The sequence below is a fragment of the Harpia harpyja genome, chromosome Z (genome assembly GCF_026419915.1).
Source record: "Harpia harpyja isolate bHarHar1 chromosome Z, bHarHar1 primary haplotype, whole genome shotgun sequence".
NCBI lineage: Eukaryota > Metazoa > Chordata > Aves > Accipitriformes > Accipitridae > Harpia > Harpia harpyja.
Genome location: NC_068969.1, coordinates 23,084,887 through 23,106,148, shown reverse-complemented (window position 1 = coordinate 23,106,148; position 21,262 = coordinate 23,084,887). Strand labels below are relative to the sequence as shown.

The 21,262-nt window shown below is 39.6% G+C and overlaps 1 protein-coding gene across 13 annotated transcripts in view; it reads right to left on the bottom strand.

Moving 5' to 3' along the window:
• ITPR1 (inositol 1,4,5-trisphosphate receptor type 1) overlaps positions 1-21,262 on the bottom strand; it is a 185,799-nt gene that overhangs the window by 116,201 nt on the left and 48,336 nt on the right. For 9 of the 13 annotated variants that reach the window (XM_052778069.1, XM_052778068.1, XM_052778071.1 and 6 more), the window contains 8 exons: positions 12,650-12,765; positions 9,068-9,154; positions 7,301-7,459; positions 5,948-6,046; positions 5,392-5,475; positions 5,162-5,308; positions 3,721-3,816; positions 2,255-2,299 (listed from right to left, as the gene is read on the bottom strand). In XM_052778069.1, coding sequence (XP_052634029.1) covers positions 2,255-2,299; positions 3,721-3,816; positions 5,162-5,308; positions 5,392-5,475; positions 5,948-6,046; positions 7,301-7,459; positions 9,068-9,154; positions 12,650-12,765 — 833 coding nt within the window. The remainder of the gene's footprint in view (positions 1-2,254; positions 2,300-3,720; positions 3,817-5,161; positions 5,309-5,391; positions 5,476-5,947; positions 6,047-7,300; positions 7,460-9,067; positions 9,155-12,649; positions 12,766-21,262) is intronic. The other 4 variants (XM_052778074.1, XM_052778075.1, XM_052778081.1 and 1 more) reach the window with 1 other exon arrangement.

Below are 21,262 nucleotides of genomic sequence, written 5' to 3'. Positions count from 1 at the left end.
AAGGAACAACAGCTTCCTCTAAAACCTTTCCTAGGGAACTACCAGTTATCACTAGTCAATAAAAAAGTTGCTAACTGTCTCACACAATGCACAAGACAGCTGTCCATGTATAAACATCTAAATCCTAGATGTAATTTTCAAAGTGATCAAGCAACCAATTTATCAGCTTCTCTGTGATCATGCCACTAGTGGAAGGTAGGCACCCAAAGTAATCAGCACTCAAGTACCTGTCTTTCAAAGTCCTGGTGTAAGGCATCGCAATCCTGAAACATATGGAAAAGGTATCTAATGTTGCCTGTGCCTCAGGATACTCTGTAGTTAGCACATTTGTAGTCAATGAACCTGGCTGCAAAGTAGTGACATTTAAAGCCTGATTTTGCACATGGGAACAGACAGTTAGCTGTATGGAACAGAAGTACACATTGGGAGCGTGCCTTCAAGAGAAGAAGCAACTGTACACTCAACAGAGTCCATCTGGAGGCTTTACACCGGGAGAAATTCGCTCACTTGGAATGAATTCTCCAAATTTCAGCTGTCTCCTTCATCCCCACAGTAAGGCAGCTGCTCTGTATTCACAATTTGTACTTCAGGAGACAACTGGTCAGTTATTGAAACTGTGGCAAAGCTGAAAATGAGTAGTAAATCAGAAAGTAGGAGATGGGGCAATTTAGGGAGAACTAAAACTTCAACGCCAAAGTTGACAAAAGCAGTCCCCTTTAATGTTGCAAGGGTACTAGCTGGCATCTCACCCATGCCCATTTAAACCCCATTCTTGTACAGCTCGCTGAGCTATAATGAGAAAATAACAACAAAACACAGAGCTGTGCAAAGAAACCTGCCATCTTGCAGACAGCTCACATTTGGATCAAGTTGGAGTTGATAAAGTTGGATAAAGCAGCCTACACCATCCTGTCACTAGTGAATGTTAAATGATGCAGTAATTTTGTGTCAGAAATGAATTATGTGCTCCTGATCCTATTCTTTATGATCTATTTTTGCCACCTAGTGGTAAAAAGACAGCAGGGAAAAATCAGTGCAACTCTGAAGCCAGTGCATTATCATTATTACTGCGCTTATCAGAAGGAGATATTAGCATATCACCAGTAGGATGTATGTCTACATAAAAGACCTCAACACCAATTAACTTTCAAAAAGTTAAACCAACAAAATACTTCAATGTTGGATTCCCCCTGCTGCGCCCCCCACCAAACAATAAGCTTTGTGGGGGTTTTTTGTTCATTTTTTCAGTATGTTTACTGAAGTCAAGCTGTCAGAAGATCAGTGTTTGCTGCCAAATACCAACAAGAACTAATCAGGATAACAGCTCAATATCTGGGGGCAAGGGTAACTGTTTTAATGGCCAGGCTATAATGACAAATCCTTTTAGGAGGAAAAATCCACCCTGCAGGATTTCAAAGCATCACAGTGCATTCATCTTTTAAAGACTGGAGGAGTAGTTCTTTTTCATATCCAAATAGAGCAAATCTTCCATAATACAGGATAAATGACCAAGAAAGCTGCATAAACCTACAATCAAATCCAACTAAAAAAAAATAAAAATCCACAATGGAAAGTGCTGTTCCAGTTTTCTTTTCAACTACTGAAGCAATGCTGTTTCCCTTTGATACCAAAGAGAAGCTTTTATTAACACAAAGCATCAGCACACTCAATCTTTGACACAACAACATTTACCAATCACAACACAGACTTGCTTTCACAGGAAAATCAGAAGAATGGCACTGAAATAATTCTCACCCTGCCATTCTTGCTCTCTAGACCCTTTATCCTGGCTTTCCTGTGACAAGCTAAAACAAGAGAGGGAATTAATTTCTTAAATAAGGAGGTCAGACAACTGACTGGCACAGCACTACATGAACATCCCGTTAGGGGCACCTGATGTCTGGTACCACCTTGAGCAACTTGCTTTTCAGACCTATTCAAGAGAGTGCTTCAAGGAAGCAAAGGTTTAAGAAATAGGAAGACAGAAAAAGAGATGCTACAAAGGGGGGAGGCGAGGGGGTCCAGGTAACATATAAATTCGGTGCCAAGTACATTGCTCTTCACTAAAGCCTAATCCAGTTTTCAATATCCACTTCTCTGGATAGGCCTTAAAAGCCATCAGATAATTCTCAGGTTTTTAGTTTATTCACTAGCAGCAAAGCCTGGACCATCTATGCACTGGCCAGGTAAATACCTGGGCCTGTGTCAAGCCCTCCTCAATTAGGGGCAAGATTATACTCTTGCCTATACTTACTGAGGATTGACACTCCAGGTCATCTTCCTCATAGTCAGGGTTTACCTGATGAAACAGAATCACAGGCACGTCAAAACTCTAACAGAGCTGGAAGTGGGAAACAACCTCAGCGCAGTCTAAACGTACTTTGTAAAAAAATGCACTCTACTGCTACCGCACTACCAGGCATGCAGAACAAAAATACTGTGCAAACCAATTCATTTCTAATCAGGCATCTGTCTGTCCATGAATTAAGCAGTTAAGTAATCTGCAAACATGCAGAGAGAGATTTATCTTGTTCAGGATAATCACTAAAGGAGCAAGAAGGGTAGAGAGTTACCAAGTTTCAGTTTTTGTGATTGGTTTTTTTTGGGTTTTTTGTTTTTTTTTTTAATCCCAAGTGGAATTTCCAACTAGAAATTACTGGCTTGGCAGAAATCTTTTAGAACAAACACTATTCTAACCATGGGTCAGGTGAGCAATCCCCTCTGGTATATTTTTGCATAGTGTAAGACCATGTTTTTGTTTGGGCTGATTAGCAACCCCAAGATTTACTGGAAAAGCTCTACACTGGATCACTACTGAAAAGGATTTGCAAGTGTGCATGTGACAAAATGCTGCTGTTTTTCCAATCTGCTTATTAGAAGAATATAAAATGGGATATTTAATCTGATCTTCTCTTACTGAAGCTTTCAAGTCAATAGCATGGGCTGAGACAGCCCTTCTGCCCTGCTACGCACTCTTACATACAGAACAGCTTTTACTTAGAGAGGTTTGTGTATTGGCATGTTGATATATCCATGCTTTAAAGTAAACAGAAGTAGTTCTAATAAACATTTACAAGTGTTAAGCAGCAAAACTCATACAGTTATAACCCTTAGACTTATTTTCTTACTTTTTTTTTTAATGTCTTGAAATCTTATTTCAATGGGGGAAAGACGTCCACTATGGAGAGAGAAAAATTCTTATTTTGTGCTTGGACAGCTAAGTGTTATCTGCAGTTCTTATAAGACTGGTCTGAAGTCTAACTGCATTTTCATTTTACAGTCAGTTCTACAATTCCGCTCAGAAATCAGTGATTCAAGAGAAACTAACAATAGCTGAATTCATTTTCCCCCAAAGGCTCTCAGCCATTTACAATTTATTCATCTATTAATAAATTCATCTTGATTCTACTGCCCACATGACAGGATACTATTTAGTGTCTATTCTTTGCAAGAGAAGAGTTATTGCCTCTAGAATTCATACAAAAAGTGAAATAAGCTCAAGACTACCCCTGTACCGTGGTATTCTTTCAAGTCTCTTTCACCTTGTTTTCTGTGTTTAGCCATCTACTTTTGTACTAATACTAAGGACCCAAACACCACTCTCCTCCCCTCCCCTGTGTCTATTTTTAGGGCAGGAAATGAAAGATTTTCAGAAGGTGTAAAAGGAAGAAAATACTGTGGAAGGAAAGGCAGAGTTCCTAAGCAAGCCCCAACACCTACCTCTGCTGCTAGGTAGTGTCCAGTAGCAAGGTGTTTGAACCTGAAAAGGCTATTCCAGTACCCCGCACCACCACGACAAGGATCATGCTGCACCACCTACAAGGAAAGGGAAACCACATTTACACCGTACGTCAGTGACCTCCCTTTCAAATGCAGCATTTATGGTATTTCACATACAGGTAAGAGGAAACAGAACAAGGAGCTCCAGAAAAGATGAAACCACCTTTCATATGTGAACAACACACAGTACAGTAAACACCTTGAGCTGGCTACAATTAGTTCACTTCAACAATTAGGAATGATGGCAGGAAGATTATGGTGCAAGTTGGCAGAGAAGTAATTAAAGAAGGTGCTCTAGATGTGCATGTGTTGCTAGGTCTTGAAACAAACTTCCTAAAGAAATGCAACAAATCCTTTACCTTTTCGGTATAACTAATTTTTGACCTTCTTAAAGTGGATGAGGGAAGACACCTGGAAATATTTCTAATGCAATGGTGTTGTACAAAAGAATATGAAGACCGTTATATTTACTTTCTAACTTCTTCTGTGGCAAGCAGAGCCTCCAACATCAGATGATCTGTTACTTCATATCGGCTACTCTGTGGCTACACCTGCTTTCTTAGGGAAAACTCAGCATAGCTGACCTGTGCCTTTCAGGGAAGGACTACCTTACCTCTGTCTTGCATTTACCCCTGGGTAACTGCATACACACAGACAGTCACCACAGAAGCTACTGATGTGTTGTAACATGTCGAAGTAATGTTAATTATAGGTAGGCTTTCAATTCAAATACGGGACAAACTATATATCAAAGCAGATAATTATGGAAAGAGAATATGAAAAACACCTATCCACCGTTACAATTAATTTTCTGATTCTCACATGTAGTTCACATGGCAAATGTTTAAAATCATAAAACAAGTCCAATAATACCAATAGATTGAGGATATTTTAAGAAGCCAGTGATGGCCAAGGTGTTAGTCACTCTATTTAAAAGCCAAGTAAAGAAAAAAAAAAAATAGTCCAAAAGCAATGCGCAGAGACTAGCAAAGGGTTGCAATCTTCTGTCAGATGAGGATATGCATAATCACATTACTCCACACCAAAAATAGAGTGTTCAGTACACTCAGCAGGACGGTTGAAATTATTAGCTGGTGCTAAACTTTAGTGACTGGAAAGAAAATGACTTCATAGTTGCTTCTCGGTCCTCTTTTTCTTAATTGTCAAGAACCTGAATTTGAGAGCTATCTGCTGCACCATTAGAGATCAGAACTCCTCTTTAATTTTGCACAGAAAGCACAGTAAGTAAAGGAATTTTAAGATTAAACTTCTAACACCAGGAAGACTTCTACCTAAAAAAAGAAATCCAGGTACACTGTTTTTAAAGAGAAACAGTAATTGTTCCTACAAAGCCACCCCCAGCCTGAGTTACAATTCTTACCTCTACTTCCCACAGGGCTTTTGAACTGGTTGCAGATGTGGCCGACTGCCTCCCTGTCGTTCTCAGGAAGACGTGCTGCTTCTTCCTGTGCTCATCGCAAGTCAGAAACTTCTCCTGTTCTGCATGAAACAGTCTCACCACATCCCCCTGTCAAAGCCCAGACAGCATGATCAATACAGACATTACCCATCAGTGAACAAGTTACAAGCAAGCAGAGTTTTGAGTCTTACCCCTTTGAGAATATCATCTTTGTTATCACTCCATTTCATGAAGAGGACAATTTTCCAGCTTGTATTGCAATTCACAGAGTTGACCTAAAAGGAGAACTAAAACCATTAGCCCCACTGCCTAGTGTCTGCAGAAGACAGTGCCACGAACTACTGCCTTACTTTTTAGACAATTTTCAACAGAATACTGCAGTCCCTGTTGCATTATTCTAGAGAAGGGAAGTCCTTTCTGTGTTTACTCCAGAACAAGTAAACTGAGCTGACTTGCTAGGAAAGTCACTTGCTACACATCACTGTGCCACTACTTTTGATTTTGAAGGAAAAATCTTATTTTTAGCCAGTCAAGCAAAAGAGATCAAACTCAAACCTCTGCCCAGCACCCAACAGATATGAGAAAAGTCTGCTAGCTCTACTAAGTTGCTGATTAACAAGATAACCATTCCTAAACAATGCCACAGGTACCAACCAGCTCACTGATTTTCATAAACAAGTCCAAGCAGCTTAGCTGAAATATACGGAGATTTGTACAGCTGTTCCAGCTGCATCAATCTGCCCTTACCTCATTGCATCCCGGATTATCGACAAGCTGATGACTACTGGCGTGGAGAGGCTGGCCAGCGTTGACGGGATTCAGGACTACTTTGTCTCCAATGACAACCTGTAGATAAGTGCAGAAATTTGCACCCTGGGAAAGCTCGCTTTTTTTTTTAATGGGAGGAAATCACGTTCTTGCAGTTTGGAGAGATGCCAGTCTGAGTATGAAAACCCAGATTCTGTTTGCTTCAGAATTTAGCTCACTGTACTCAGTCATTCAGGCAGAACCCCTCCCCCGCCCCATACTATTGGACTCGGAGGCTTCCAGAAGAAACACAGACTGCAATTCTGGTACTAACCTATCTGCTGCTTTCCATGAAGTTGTTTCATTGGTTAACATTTAACAAATAATTCCTATAGCAAAAGGTCAGCCAAAAATCCTCCTCCTCCAAGACACACTTTCATTTGTAAAACCAGATTCTTGACCAGGCTGGCATATGACTCAAGATAAATGCACTTTATTATGGACACTAAAGGTCTTGTTCTTCCCTTCTTCTAGGGCAAAGTCTTACTTAAATTAAAAACCAAAAAGCCTTTTCTGTATTCAGAAGAACTATTCTCAGTGATAAAAGTGTCTGAGAATTGGTGTGATTTAAAAGCACTAAATGGCCGCTAAGACTGTGCTACCCTGTGCTTTGGCTTTACTGTGTGTATGTGTCTGTAGAAAAGGAACAGTCACATGAAAACATATGGGGCTAGTCTACAGAATAAATTATTCCTACTTGATAAAGTCTGCTCTGTTTAGGTGGCAAATATATACCTGGACCATACCATAGAGCACACTGAAGCTTATTACCTCCTGGTTTTAGGCAGATAGTATACCCAGGCGACTCAGACTTTGTAAAAAAGAGATTAAGAGATTAAAATGGTAATGCATTTAATTAAAAACCAATCATTTTCCAGATTTCCCATGAACAGGACCATTTAACCTCATTATTACCTCATTCCTCATATACAAAATGATGATCAATTTTGTTTCTGAACAGACAACGTTGCAAACCAAGACGCTAATTATTTGTTCCGAATCTACTGAAGGAACTCAACGTTTCCTACCATTTTGAATTGGGCAGGAACTGTGAAAGGCTAGTGTAATTAGGTCCTTTATTCCCTCCAATGTTAAATCATTCCACGTTTCCAAAATACAAGTTACCATAGCAATTTTCCTCCCCCTCATGACAGCATAGGAAAAAGGTTGTTCCTGCAACATCACGCACTAAAAGATCTGTGCATTTCATTAATTGCAAGACAGGCCTCCTGAAACAAGCTTTGCCAAGCTGTGCACAAAGCAATACGTGAAGATATTCGTCTTAGCACTTACACTGTCTCCAATGGAACGCAGTTTGTAGAAAGGCTGTATGTAGAACCAGGAACCTTCATTTCCAGCTTCATCCAAGGTCACCCTCATAGCATTCTTCTCTAGTAGAGCTGGAAGCCTCTTATTTACTGTTAAGTATTTGTTACTTTTTAAGTGAAGCAGCTAGAATAAGAATTAGAGTTCAGTTCTAAGAATGCTCATTTTTCCTCCCCTCAATAAATAGCGAGCGTGCGTAAGATAACCACAATACTATACAGGAATCAAAATAAAAACTAAAGTATATAGAAGGACTGATGAATTCAGGCACAATTTCACTTACACTTCTTTCAGTATATATATATGTAGTCCTACAGCACAAAACATCTTCAGATAATCCAACTGTCCCTTCTCCAGCAAACGATAAACACTTAGAAATGCCCTCATCACTATATGACAGCCTGTTCAAAAAGCCAGGATCAAAAGTTGTAAAATGCTGGGGACTAAGTGGCTCTCCCTGGTAAGAAGGGGGTGGTGAGAAGTAAAGCTGCTCTTATCTTGCTTTGTTCTGTCTCATTTAACAGAAAACATGACTGCTTCTTTGAAGACTCTCCTCAAAAAGTCCCATTCTTCAAACTTCGGCTGTGTACCACCTCGCAGACTGCACACCATCAGCATGAATATGTAAGCTGCAACAGGTCACATCCCAGCTCCCAACCTCCCCAGCTCCAACCAACTGTTGTTAAGTTTCCAGTAAATTTAGCAGACCAGTACTTTTGTACAGAAAGCCACTTTTTGATGCCTTTTGACTACCATAAATACTCACAGAACATACGGGAGTTACAGGAAAATATGGGCGAAAACTTATCACTGTTCTTAATAGTGATTATGTTTGTAGTCCAATCAAAAATGGGTATTATTATTTTTCTTTCATCATTAAAACTAGATTTTTTTTTTGCCTCAAACACACAGGCCAATAGCGCACTTAATTCAACCAAGCCAGGCACTTCCCTGCCTGTCCTCCATCAGGTTGCTCCAAATCCTGCAATTGCTTTGGAGGGCAGCCAACCAATTTCTCCTTTCAACAAGAAAGCCCAGCCTGCCTGTGCTCCTAGCCACCCCCTCTGTTGGCTGGAACTGTGTCAGCAGAATAAAATAAAAACCATTTGTATAGGAATTTCTTAATCTAAGGCTCAAAATGCTCAGGTAACTACCCCTACTTCTGAACTGCTGAGGCACTCTACCTAGTAGAAGTAGATCTGCTTTGGTTTCAGGGTGAACTTCCATCTGCTCCATATTATGTTCCCCATTTATTAAAGACCTGTCCTTTTTAATCATGCAGTTATTGTACCTCCCATTTTTCTTGGCTTTGATGCATGATTTTCTTTTTTTCATTCCCTGGGACCTAGCACATACTTTGCTTCAACGGACCGCAATTTGATTGTGTCAACATTTGATTGTGAGACACCATATTTGGCATTGTAGAGTGCCTGTGCCATCTTCCAAATGGCCAACCCTAATGAAGGCTCTAAGAAGTATTTCTGAAGAAAGCAATCATATGGTGACTTCAAAAAAAAAAAAAAACCAAACCCCCACAATTAACCCATAATAAAAAAAAGTGACTTCATCATAGCTATATGCCCAGTTCTTGCTTCATAGGATCCCATTTCAGGACACTGTCATACCTTGCAAAACTACAGACTCTTGTCCAGGAATTCCAGAAATTTCAAGTCACACTGAGCAGGGGATTTTGAGCAAAATCCTATACAGCTTGCAAAGATGTTCACAGCCTACCTGGATAACGTTGCCATACTGGATGACTGTTCCCAGCAGCTTTCTGTTTTCGGTTTCGTTCTGTTTCTTTTCCAAATCTGCCGCATGCTGAAATTAAAGGAGAACAATTCATTTGCTGACTGTTTTATAAAAAGAGTTGCCAAACACCCGAGGTTCTTTAACAGGATTTCAAAGAACTGGAAAACCAGCGAGTGTTCCTTCTTCCAACTTCCAAATGCGTTAACTTCCAATTCCCTTTTTCAGTTGTTTAGGAAGATAGACACACACCGTTTAAGCAACCCATAATTTGGGTAAAATTTGACAAAATTTTGGAATAAAACATGAGATTAAAAGCTCAGACAAGACAGAAGACAAGCCATGAGAAGACAACAGCATACCTATGGAGGGAAGGTGAAAAAGGATGAGTAACAACCCAAGCCAGGAAGTCCATAATCCTTTCTACTGACTTCTATACAAATTGAAAGGAAAGGACCTCAACTTTGGTTCTTTATTTTACTTTGCTAATACAGGCCCCAACTCTTCTACAGCCTGTCTTTTTATGGCGACTCTAATCATCTTCACCATGCAGCAGGATTACTTAGAAGACATTTACAAATGCCCCCTGCAGCTGTGAATATGTCAGTTCCCAACTTCCCAGCACCACAGAGATGGTACTTCATGAGGCTGAAGGATACTCTGTGCTACATTATGGCTGTGAAAATGCAGCCACACATTTCTGTATCACACTAACACGGTAATAAAAGGGAAAACCCTTGCAAAATTGAATGATCATAGAGATACATTGTTCCGTTTAATAACTTAATTTATAACTAGTCTCTTGCACTTTGCATTAAAAGTGAGCTATTTTGCCCAGGCTGTTTTTAAACCATTTCATTTAGTAAATAAATTCTCCCTCACTTTACAGGAAAGATGATTTTTTTTTCATTAAAAAAATAAAGATCTGTATTTGCTTTAACTGATATCTGGTGGTAGAGAGTAATTTAAAACTAGACTTTTTAGGAGGCTAAGCATCAAGGTTTACGGTTTGGTTCTCAGATCTCAAGGACTACGGTAGGTCCAGTTTTCTTTTCTCTTGGAGAAGAAGAAAAGTGCCCACAGTTCCTAACTGTAGTAAGGTGAAGTACTAGTAACACAGGACAAAGCCTAGCTACTGCAAAGGAAGAGCTATCTGTATACTGTTATAAAATTTCATCATCTTCAGGTTACACAAAATGTACTATTTTTAGAAGTTGTGCTAGGTATGATAGCTGGCTTTTGCTCCAGGAGAACCTGGAATACAGCTGCTCATTCAAATTCAAATGTATATTCAGAAATACAATGCAGCATAACTTCCTCTTTATTATTGAAATACAACTTTTTTTGCTTCATTTCAAAGTATTCTGTCAAGAACAGATTTCTTCAAGACACTAGGGCCCTCTCAACTATCAACCGCAATCACAGAAGACAGGACTTCTCTGCCTGCACTGGATTGGGTGCCGCATTTATTATAAACAAAGAAAATAGTGTATTCTGTTAAAATATGATTAAGACTTTGGATGCATTTCAAAAGCACACACCAGAACTGACAATCATTCAAGAAGAAAGAATCATTTTCTCTGGCCACTAGATGTCAGCTTCTCTAACAGCACTGATTCTTGATACCAAAGAAAGACAAGTGTCCCAGATTTTAAATCCCTTAAATGGCATTAACTTAAAATAACCTGACCTCAGCATTGAGCGCTCCACAGCAGACAATAAATTCCACCAGCAGACAAACAGAAGCCAAAAAAGGCAAGTGATGATGAATACATCTTGCATCACCAATTTTGTTCGAAATTATATGCACTGACAAAGAAATCTAATCATGGGCAGATCACATAATTGTATGCACATGTTTCAGGGCATAGCTCCCCCCCCCCATACATATCATGCAAAATGCAGAGTTTCTTAGTATATTCCATGTGCCAACAAATGGAAAAGATGACACGTGTACCCATATGATTGGCAGAAAAAGAAGTTTGGATATGTGAGTGATGTACATGGGACCAAATTATTTTAAAGCCATGCATCAGCCCCAGGTCACCGAAGACCTTATTTGGCACACGCTACATAAAGGGTTAGCCTTTATGTCAAAGTGATGCATATTAAATAACCTCCAATAAAATTGTAAAGTACTCAAATCCTTTCACCAAATCAAGCAAGAACTTCATGCATGGTGGTACATTTCTGGACATTTATCACTCAGCTGGGGCTAAATACTGGAAAAATCTAATCCTGTATTTCCATAGGGACCCCGGCACAAAATGGTAAAGTGTCAGACGAACAGGAACAGGTTCCAAACACCTGAACTGGCACGAACTGAGGAAAGAGAAGGCAACTTTAAATGACATTGTTATCCAGGGCAATTACAAAGTATTTTTCTTCTACATGAGGCAGTATTTAGACCATACTTTCTCTTAAAATCCATGAACTCACACACATAACCTGCAGGAATAAACTGGAGAGTTCCCTTCTGCATCAGAAAAACCAAACCCAGAATCCCCCATTACTTAAAGCTTGCTGGCATGGTCTACTTCTCTTATCATCATTAAAGGGGCAGGAGAAATGCAGCACAACTGAGGGACCTTTGTGATACAGCCAGTACCAAAATAGCTTTCTGCTTGCAAGTTAATACTTCTAGGTTATAAAATTATGTTTTGAGAAGCAAAATGAGTCAAACAGCCTTTGTGAAATGCAGGAGCAAGGCAGCCATATGGCAATCAGCAAATGACACTCTCCTACAGGGCCATTTTGTATTTCAGTCTACAATGAGCTTAATATAGGCTTAAAGAAACTAAAAATATTTAGAATTGTAATTTTGACATGAAGTACTCTAGCTATGTAATTTTAACATAAACATGGAGTTTATTTAACTCTAAAGTCAACAGATGGTATTTAAGTTCAGTTGGCTTTTTTTTGTATAGGAAGTCTAAAAACAGCAGTCAATTGCCTTACTGGGTTTTCAACTGCTGAATGTCAACATTTTACCCAGAAAATACTAAATACTGCATGCTAATAAGGAAGGAGAGGCTGTTTGGCCTTATAATTACTCATAATTATCCATCAACCTTTACACATATTAACAGCAATGTTTGAGGAATCCCAATAGATTTATCAGACCAGTAGCTCAGATAGCATCTACCAGCACAGCTAATGCCTGTGACTTCCCACATCGAGACACAATGCCTGAGAATCCTCTACTCTGCGTAGTTGTTCGAAGGGTCCCATTTTTACACTGTTAGCACCCAAAATGCCCATGTAGAGCACTACTACAGGTTAGCATAGGTTAATGACAAAAGCTTAAATGGCTACCATGGCTCTAACCCGGTATCATACATACCAGTATTGGGACACACTGACCTTGAACATCATGTTGTCATAAATCAGAGGATGTTTAAAGAGTTAGATCTCAGTGAATGTCTCAAAAGGAGTCTTGTATACTGATTTCTATAAAACTTCTTGGTATCTCTGGGTTAGCTGTGTCAAGTTGATTGGAAATACTTACTTAAAGCAGTATGGATGTGAGTGTTGATGATCAAAAGAAGCCTAAACATGAATACTTACGTGCAGTTTATTGAGTAGCACGGCATCTGTTGTGCTGTTAGCTCCTGGCTTTGCTGCTTTCCAGAACTGCTTTTGAGCAGAGTACCGGTTCATGGGACATAGTTTGAACAGGCAATCTATAAAAACAGATGAAATAGAGAGATTGCTTCAACCATTCATAATTACCTGGATTTTTGCTGCTAACATTGTCCAAATATTCCAGCAGCAAGGAAAGGTTTATAAACAAATTCCAAAAAGCTCTTGATAAGACAAATGCTTTTTTGAGCAACAGGAACATTGCCCCATGAATGATAAAAATTAACTGTTGCTGCCAAACATCTGATGCAAGACCAGAAAATTTATAACTTGTCCCAGTCAAACACACTCCCATACTAAAATGGTAACACATTTCAGTGCTTTCCCAGGCAAACGGATCCGTTTTACACACAACTTCTTGTTTTTCTACTTTAGCAGGTACGCTACTTCACACAATTAATGTTAGGTTGGGGGTTTTTGGTTTGGTTTTTTTGTTGTTGTTTTTTAGTTTTAAACCAAATACCTTCTATTGCCAGGGAAAATGAGGCACAAAGAATTGGAGAAACTCACCTAATAAAGTAGCAGCAGCATAAAATACCCCCAAATAATAGCACACACAGGCACAGACATTAGAAGCATAGTTCCAGGTAACAGTAAACCCCTCGGGGGTGTCAGGTTCTTTACCCCGTCCATCAACACTGTTTGTTTAATATTCTGCCTGGCAAAAGCCAGGAATTACAGCTCATCAGTCTTATTAAAAATACATTTCTATATTAAAGAGATGCTAACTTATCAGTAATAAAACCAAATTAGCTGCATTTACTATTTTTCCTCTTCTCTGTTGCTAAGCAACTGAACACGCAAAAAAATAAAGCAAGCTATTCAAAGACAGTGCCTAAAGTAGCAGCTTAGAAGTTTAAACAAAGTGCCAAGAAAGCCAGAAGGCTGTTCCCAGTGCCTCTTTGGCAATGGCGTGGCTGTAAGACTTCAGGCTTTTAATTCACATGGTGTTTCTCAAGGGTCCTGGTGTATTCTTATAAGCAAGCGCTGCAATTTGGGAAGTAGCAAGGTGAGGAGAGACCTACCTGGGGGCTTTATCTTCACTGTCTGAAAAGCACAGCTGCCTATGGGTTACCTTGCTAATAGACACATTGGACACGTCAGCCAAAAAGGGAAAAACCCCACACTGATGACAAGTCATTTCAGCTCTGCCAGAGGTTGAAGTTGCTGAAGGGGCTGAGCCCCACTAGAGACCGACCTTGATAATTTTACCTCGGGATGCAATTTGAGATGGACACCTTCACTCTTCTCATGCCTTTCTTAAAGAAAAGACCTATTTGATGTCGCTCTGCCTGCCTGTCTAATCCATCCTCAAAGCACCCTTAAAGCACACCAGGCAACATCAAACACCTTTCCCAGAAGGGCAAAGGTCTTCAGAACTAAATCCCATTCCAACGGGGTGAAGCACCAGTGGCAGATTGTCATTTCACCTCGCAGTGAGCCACGGACTGCCAAATGGGCTCATCAACTTGTCCCAAACCACCACAGCAATTCCTGCAGCCTGCTTAGCTGGTAGCCCAGTACACCAGCAACAGATACAGCAGGAGCTGGGTATGGCACTGGGGATCTCTAATGGAGTGACACGTACTGGGGAAGGGGAGAAAGAGCTGAGGGTATGTGGAGGGAGATTTAATTGCATCTACCCAGAAATACTCACCTCCACTTTGACACTACCAATGTATAGCTTCTGAACAAACAGGAAAAGTGGAAAATGAAGTAAGTGCAAACCACACTTTCCAGGTTTGCTCTCTTCAACGTATTTTTCATTTACATAAAGATGATTCACAGAGATTGACAGCACAGAATAGATTAAAAAAGCCACTGCAGGCTGGCACTTTAAGCTAAGACTACGTATTGTAAGCAACACACCAGTTATAAAATTTTCTATTTTTGCTTAAACCATCGGTTCACACAATGACAGCAATTAACACACAGAACTGCATAGAAGAATTAATTGTGTGCTAGATTTAGTCACAGTGCAAGTGTACTTTTTTCCATCCTTTTCAGTCAAGAAAGTTGTCAAGTTAAGCTTAACTTCTAAATTGTTAATTGCAACCCCCTCTCTTGCCTGTAGCACAGGGGAGAGGTCTACAAGTGTTTGACTTTGTCCAGTGCAAGAAGGGAAAACATAACGTGGTTTTTTTTAGGTTTTATTCCTAGTTACAAAGCTACAGATCTAAAACAAACAATGAAAAGTACCCAACGTTTTTTTTCTAGTATTTGTGCTATGGAATCTACTTCTTAAGTGGTTGAGAAGTTAAACTTAGCCTTATTGACCTTAATGCAACCACCAGAGGCTGGTTAGTACCAAATGTATTTCACCATGGGTCAAACTACATGGACTTTATGGCCAGAAGACTTTTAGATCTCCAGATTCCATAGGCTTATATGTTTACATAAATCAACATGCAAGGATGTGCTAGCTGAGTACCATCACGGTCAGCAATCTGCAACCCACAGTAGTGATGACTGTGTAAGATAAACCAACTACTTGTCAGACACTATACTTACGGAAGTTAGGTCTATTTCTAACAGATGCAAAATGAAGCCAAAGCAGCTGAAACAATCAGCGCTCTGCTCTCATCATGGATTCAAGCAGTTTTAGCCACATAGGAAAGGTGATAAATAAAGCTATTACTGCAAAGTAATTACATCTTATTATACACTGTTTGTTGAATATTAACCACAAAGGAATGCATTTTCTTTTCAGATCTTCATGATATACAGTGAAAAATAGCAGAATCGCACACTAAGTATAAAAATAAAATACTACGTAACTGCTGATGAAACGATGACACATTGAGCCTGAACACTGAACAAAGGTCCTGCAGGAAGAAGTAACTGCGTAATCATATACTACCCCATCATGCACATGGGTGATGAATGAATATTATATGGACATGTATTAAATGTGCATTTCAATGCTTCCAAGCGAAATCCTGTTCTTTCGTCAGCAATCGCTTTGCATCTAATAAAGCAGACTGAGTAAGACCATAATTGCACCATGTGATACATTAATGCTCTCTTTGGACATTTAGATCCCCACGTGGGCCTCTGCCACCTGCAGCTCACAAAAATATTGTCAGTGATGTTTGGTTATCCTCTGCACATACCAGCATCACAGAGGAATAGTCAAAATCAAGGATACTGGAAACATTAGAAAATTCCACGTTCCGAAGTATTCTGGAGTTCAACGAAGAGAGAAACTTGCCAGCTACATTACTGCAACTGCAATTCCTTCTATCCCATGCTTTTCATTTTCTCTGCTCCCTTTTCCATTCCCTTCTGTTGTAGTAGACCTTATTCCTTTCCCACGCAGTCAGAGTCTCCAAACCTCCAACCTCTCCTGCCAGTCCAAGCCCAACCAGTCAGAATCTCTACTTCCATCCCAATTAATTTATTTTATTCAGCCCCTAACAACTGCGTAATCCATCCCGTCTCTTTTTCCCTCATGACAGCAATGTACAGGTCTCCACCTAATACTTGAGGAGGGATTATGTTTTGCCCAGACAATCCTCATCTCCCAAAGTTTCCCAACTTCATCATCCAAGGCACCTTACACTCGCAAAGCATAAGGAACCAGAACTTTACAAAGAAAGGGCTAGGCTTTTTTCCTTAACCATCAACAGAGTATTTTGCCAGTCAATTTTCAGGAATGCAGGCCTTTCTTTAGAAACACATCTGGGAAAAGTACCTGGCAAAAAAAAATATAGCAGCCAAACCAGCAAAACTTACAAACATCGGGCTGGAAAAGCATCCCCTAATGGAAACTTTCAGCCAACCTTGAGCCTCTGCAGCGCTTCCACCTCCATCCCGTAGTGAAGAGGAACTGCATTGCCTGGGGGCAAGTAAGCTGCTGCTGGGCAAGTGAAAATTATCGTACGGTCAGTCCCTCTGAAGGGGTAACAGCATCTGGGCTCACAGAGGCAGGACCCAATTTAAGAAACAGACCATCATGGTTTCACATACCATAAGCTCGGCAAGCTCCCTCTGGTGCTGCCCCACGACAGCCGGCTTGCTGGCTAACCCCATCCCGTTCTACTTGTCGGGCTCAATTCAATCGGGTATGCACAATTTTTGCTTTCATAGCAAAATGAAAAACGTAACCAGACTGATTTTTTTTCTGTCTTTTTTTAAAATGGACTCTGTTGCATAGGCATTTAAGTAGCATTTAGGTAGTACATTAGTAAGAGTACTATAAAATATAATGCAAGACTTGTCCAAAATGGCAAATACCCACTAACTTCAGAGAGGCTGGAATGATTTGGAGAAGCGAGTATTTCAGAACCCACCCAAGATACAGTCACCTTCTTTCATACCAAGCTGCCTAGAAATACATAACTCAAACATACCTATGCAATTCCAGTCTTCCCTTCAGAGGGTTTCCCCACCGCTTGGGGCATTAAGTGATGTCATGTCACGTCAGTTCTACCCTCGGTATATGAAGACAGCTCAGAAAGTTGCTAAACTGACACTGCCGACATCCAAAGCTCTTTGCGGTGACTTTGCTGGGTGACAGCTAGACACCAGCCACAATTACAACTTTCCATCTTTGCTACTTTCAAAGATCAGCTCAGATCAGTTTTGAGTTGCAGTACACAATTTTTCTCACTCTGCCATTCTCTCGTGTGCTTGTTTCTAAATGATCTGGAAGTACTTTTAGCTTCAGCCAGGCTGGTTGCGTAATACACCACTCATCATTTTTTCCAAATCTCCCCTGGCTATTTTAAGCATTTAGTAGAAAGTCTTCACCAACTTTTCTGCAGTTAGAGAAAGCAGGCATCAAGTATTTTGTTGGCAACAAAAAGGTGTGTCATTAATTCATTTTTTTAAACATGGACCCAGACTTTACAAAATGCCAACTGGAAAAAGGTAAGAGTCAAGAAAAATTATTCACTCTCTCTCAAAAGACATACTTCAGAGTACTTTCAGATGAGGGAAATCTATAAAGATGAAGATATTTAAATAAGTCACTTACAAAACCCACTGAATATTTAACACCAACACAGCTGTTTCTTCGTTACTTGGAAAAAAAAAAAAACCCACCAAACTCCTTTTTGTGCAGCAATACTAAAATTAAAAGAAAATTAGCAATTCCCTGTTGAAATTTAGCAGTTTCTCTTCAGACTTTTCTATACTTAGATACCTGATATTTCCCCAAGGCCAAAGTCTGCTCACAGTAGAGAATAAATATAAGGATAGTATTTTTTAGTTTTTATTTTAAATATAAAAAATAGCAGCAAAGAAGATGAAGAAGTAACATAGCTGGCAATGATGGAAATACTGCAAATAGAACTTCTCAACTTTGTATTTATGAAAGTTGCACAGCTTTAATACCCTCACAAGGATGATAACACTCCGCAGGATGAAGAGATTATTTGTTTAAAGACAGAATGAAGACCTCTTTTGTGTTTAAGTGAAATATTTTCACGCAGGAGACATATAGAATAATACAAAATGCATATATTCAATCACAGGCGAGTTTCACCTCCTCAGAAGACCTTGGATTACTACATCATCTATTTCTATACTTGTTCCTTCTGAGATTTAAAATAGATGACAGCCTAAGAGGTTCAAAGAATATAGAACAAAAGCGGCTACAGAAATGTGTTGATTATTAATCATTCCTGCATTTCCATAAAAAGGAAGAAAAAAAGAACTTGATCCTACTGAAATTACTGTCTTTGTGATGAGAAGACATCCTTTCATTTTCAATTTGCAGTGAACAAGCTTTGCTGGGAGCACAGCAAACCATTTTGAAATAAGTATTTTGTCAGGATGCACTAAATGCTTGACCTGCCCGTCCCAGCGGAGCCCACTCCATCCGCAGCTCCAGCAAAACAAGCAAGAAAACAAACCTGAACTGTACACGTTTAGGCCAGTGGAAGGTGACTGAAGTCAAATCTCACGTTGCCGATGGTTCTGCCATGCCGCCAGTGGGGAAAATTTAAGCACAGGTGAGAAGGGCATTTGTATTCCAAGCCCAAAGATCTTGTCGCTATCACACATGTCACTGCAAAGCAACCCAATCATTCAGGATTCAAATGCTGAACTAATTACATGACAAAATATATTAGAGGTTTCTGCTGCTGTGAAATCTGCTACCTCCCTTCTGCATGCTGTTGCATCTTACCTGTTTCAAGGGCTTTCAATACTTTTCTTTTTAAAGCAGAATAAAGGAGGAAAATCATCCTTGCAACCAGCATTTAAATGGAGAGCCTGCATGATTTATGATCTAAAGATATTTTAATTTTTTTGTTAAAATAACCACCCTCAATTCATATCTGCAAGACATGAGGGTAACCACCCTCTTGCCATTGTACTCATTTATGCATAGTTCTACCAATGGAAATCTCTACTTCATTTTTTCAAGCTGTAACAACATCAGAAATAATGTAATTGTTATTAACTTAGAGCTGATGTATCAAACCAAACAAAGGGAGGAGACTGAAACAGTGATTTCAGAGTAAAAAATTATAGACGTGCGAGCTGGACACTGAATATCAATGCCTACTAAATCAACAGTACTCAGTAATGCAACATTAATTAAAAAGCAATGGCTTTTTGAAGACATAACAAATTAACAGATGAATCCACACAACATCATTAGTAACTTTACAATAATAAACACAGCATTTTAGATGCACCAAAATTTACTGTGCTATAAGGCTGTCTGTCCTTCAACAAAAACTGAGCAAGATAACTTTATTCTAACAAGGAAGACCAAACACATAGCTCCTCATCTGCAGGGAAACTTATCTTGTGAGGCTCTGGACACATTGCCATGTCTCATGGTAAATTAAGAACCAAAGCACAGACAACTTACAACACTACAAGCAAACACCATCCAAAGCCCTCAAGACCAGAATGGTAGCAAAGTGCCCCAAAAAACTACCAAATGACTGACATGAGAAACGCACCTTTAAGTAAACATCTTAGGTACCAAAGAGTTCAGAATGCATCAGTGTTTGTTTTATTTCTACATGTAACCTCTTTGGTCTCCTTCAAAAAGAAAACTGCTACTCAAAAAGAGAGAAATATTTAGACACTGGATATACAGGCAGTTCCAAAAGGAAACATTTGCAGGAAAGACCAGATGTGCTTTTCAGTCTCTATCTAGTACGAACAACGCTGAGCAAAGGTGCTTAGTGAAAACACAAAGCCACAAGGAACAGCAACACAAGTAGAAAGGAAAAAACACCGACTCATTTAACTAAAACATGTCCCATTTGACATCTAGGGGGTCAGGTTAAAGAATGCAAGAGAACTGGCAGCCTCCTTGTCACTGAGGAGTGGCACTGCGATGGATAACATGTCCCTGGATGGGTGATACAAAGGGCTACAAGACATATATAAAGACAACAACACGCCGAGTTGTCTCAAAGAAAACTGTTAAGGACAGAGTGAATATGCCAGGTATCCTCAAAAGCATTAAGGAACAGGTCTAATTTATGGACACAAAGGATAATTTTGACCAAGAGAAGCTATTTAAATTAAGCTAAGAATAATCTCAAGAACCTTTAGAAAAAGTGAAAGCACCACAATAGCTCCTGGCTAGTAACAAATACAAGACAGAAAAAACCTCTTAATGTTGAGGAGAGGGAAAAGGAAAAGAAAAAAAAATCCAAGAGAAGAGTTCACAACTGCACACACTAATTTGAGCTAACCCAGGATCTCAAGGAAGCTATTCGTTTCTGTGAATGTTTTTACTGTTTTAGCTCATCTCCATCTCTGGTCTAGCACGAGAAGAAATCCTGGTCTAAGATGCAAACCTTGCCAAGAGGCAAGTCCAAAGGCCAACCTCTTCTCTCCCCCACAAGTACTGGAAATTAAGTTTTACACACTACAAGGAGAAGCATTAGTACTTTATACAATGGGAATTTAGCAAACTAATGCGCATAAGAGGTGCAGAAACCTTTTGAAGTAAACTTTTGTGGCTTTAGCCTTTGTCCTAGCCTTGAGAGCTGTATTCTTATCTTGGGAAGCCATCCGATATCTCCCTTTTATAGTTTCCATGATAAATCTCCCTGCAAGGCCCTAAACCAGAAGTCTCAGAACATGAACCGTGGGACATTCTTCCTCAAAATCTTCTGGTCTTTTCAGAATACATCGGTAGCATTTTACACTAGCAGTGAACCAAAGTATATACATCTGCTGGCCATATTTCATCTTTTTTTCAACTGCCTGCCCCTTGGATTTCATTTTCACGTTTGCTTCTTCACTTGTTCCTGCTTTTCCAGAAAAAAGTTCTTGCTCAAAATGGGTCAGGAAGTGGGGGCAGGAGGCAGGGAACAGCTCGGACAGTCCAAGCACAGGAAGAACAAGAAAGATCAAATTTCAAACACCCTCTGAAAGCACCAATGTGGAGCAGTATGGAAAGAATACGGTTGTGCTATTAAACAGAGTTGATGTGACTGAACAGCATAACAAAAGTTGTTTCTATTTAAGAAAGCTTTGCGTGCATATTGTAAGAAACAAGTCACCGCAGCATCACACAAAACAGAAGGCAAATTTTTCAGCTGTTCAATAAAATAACTT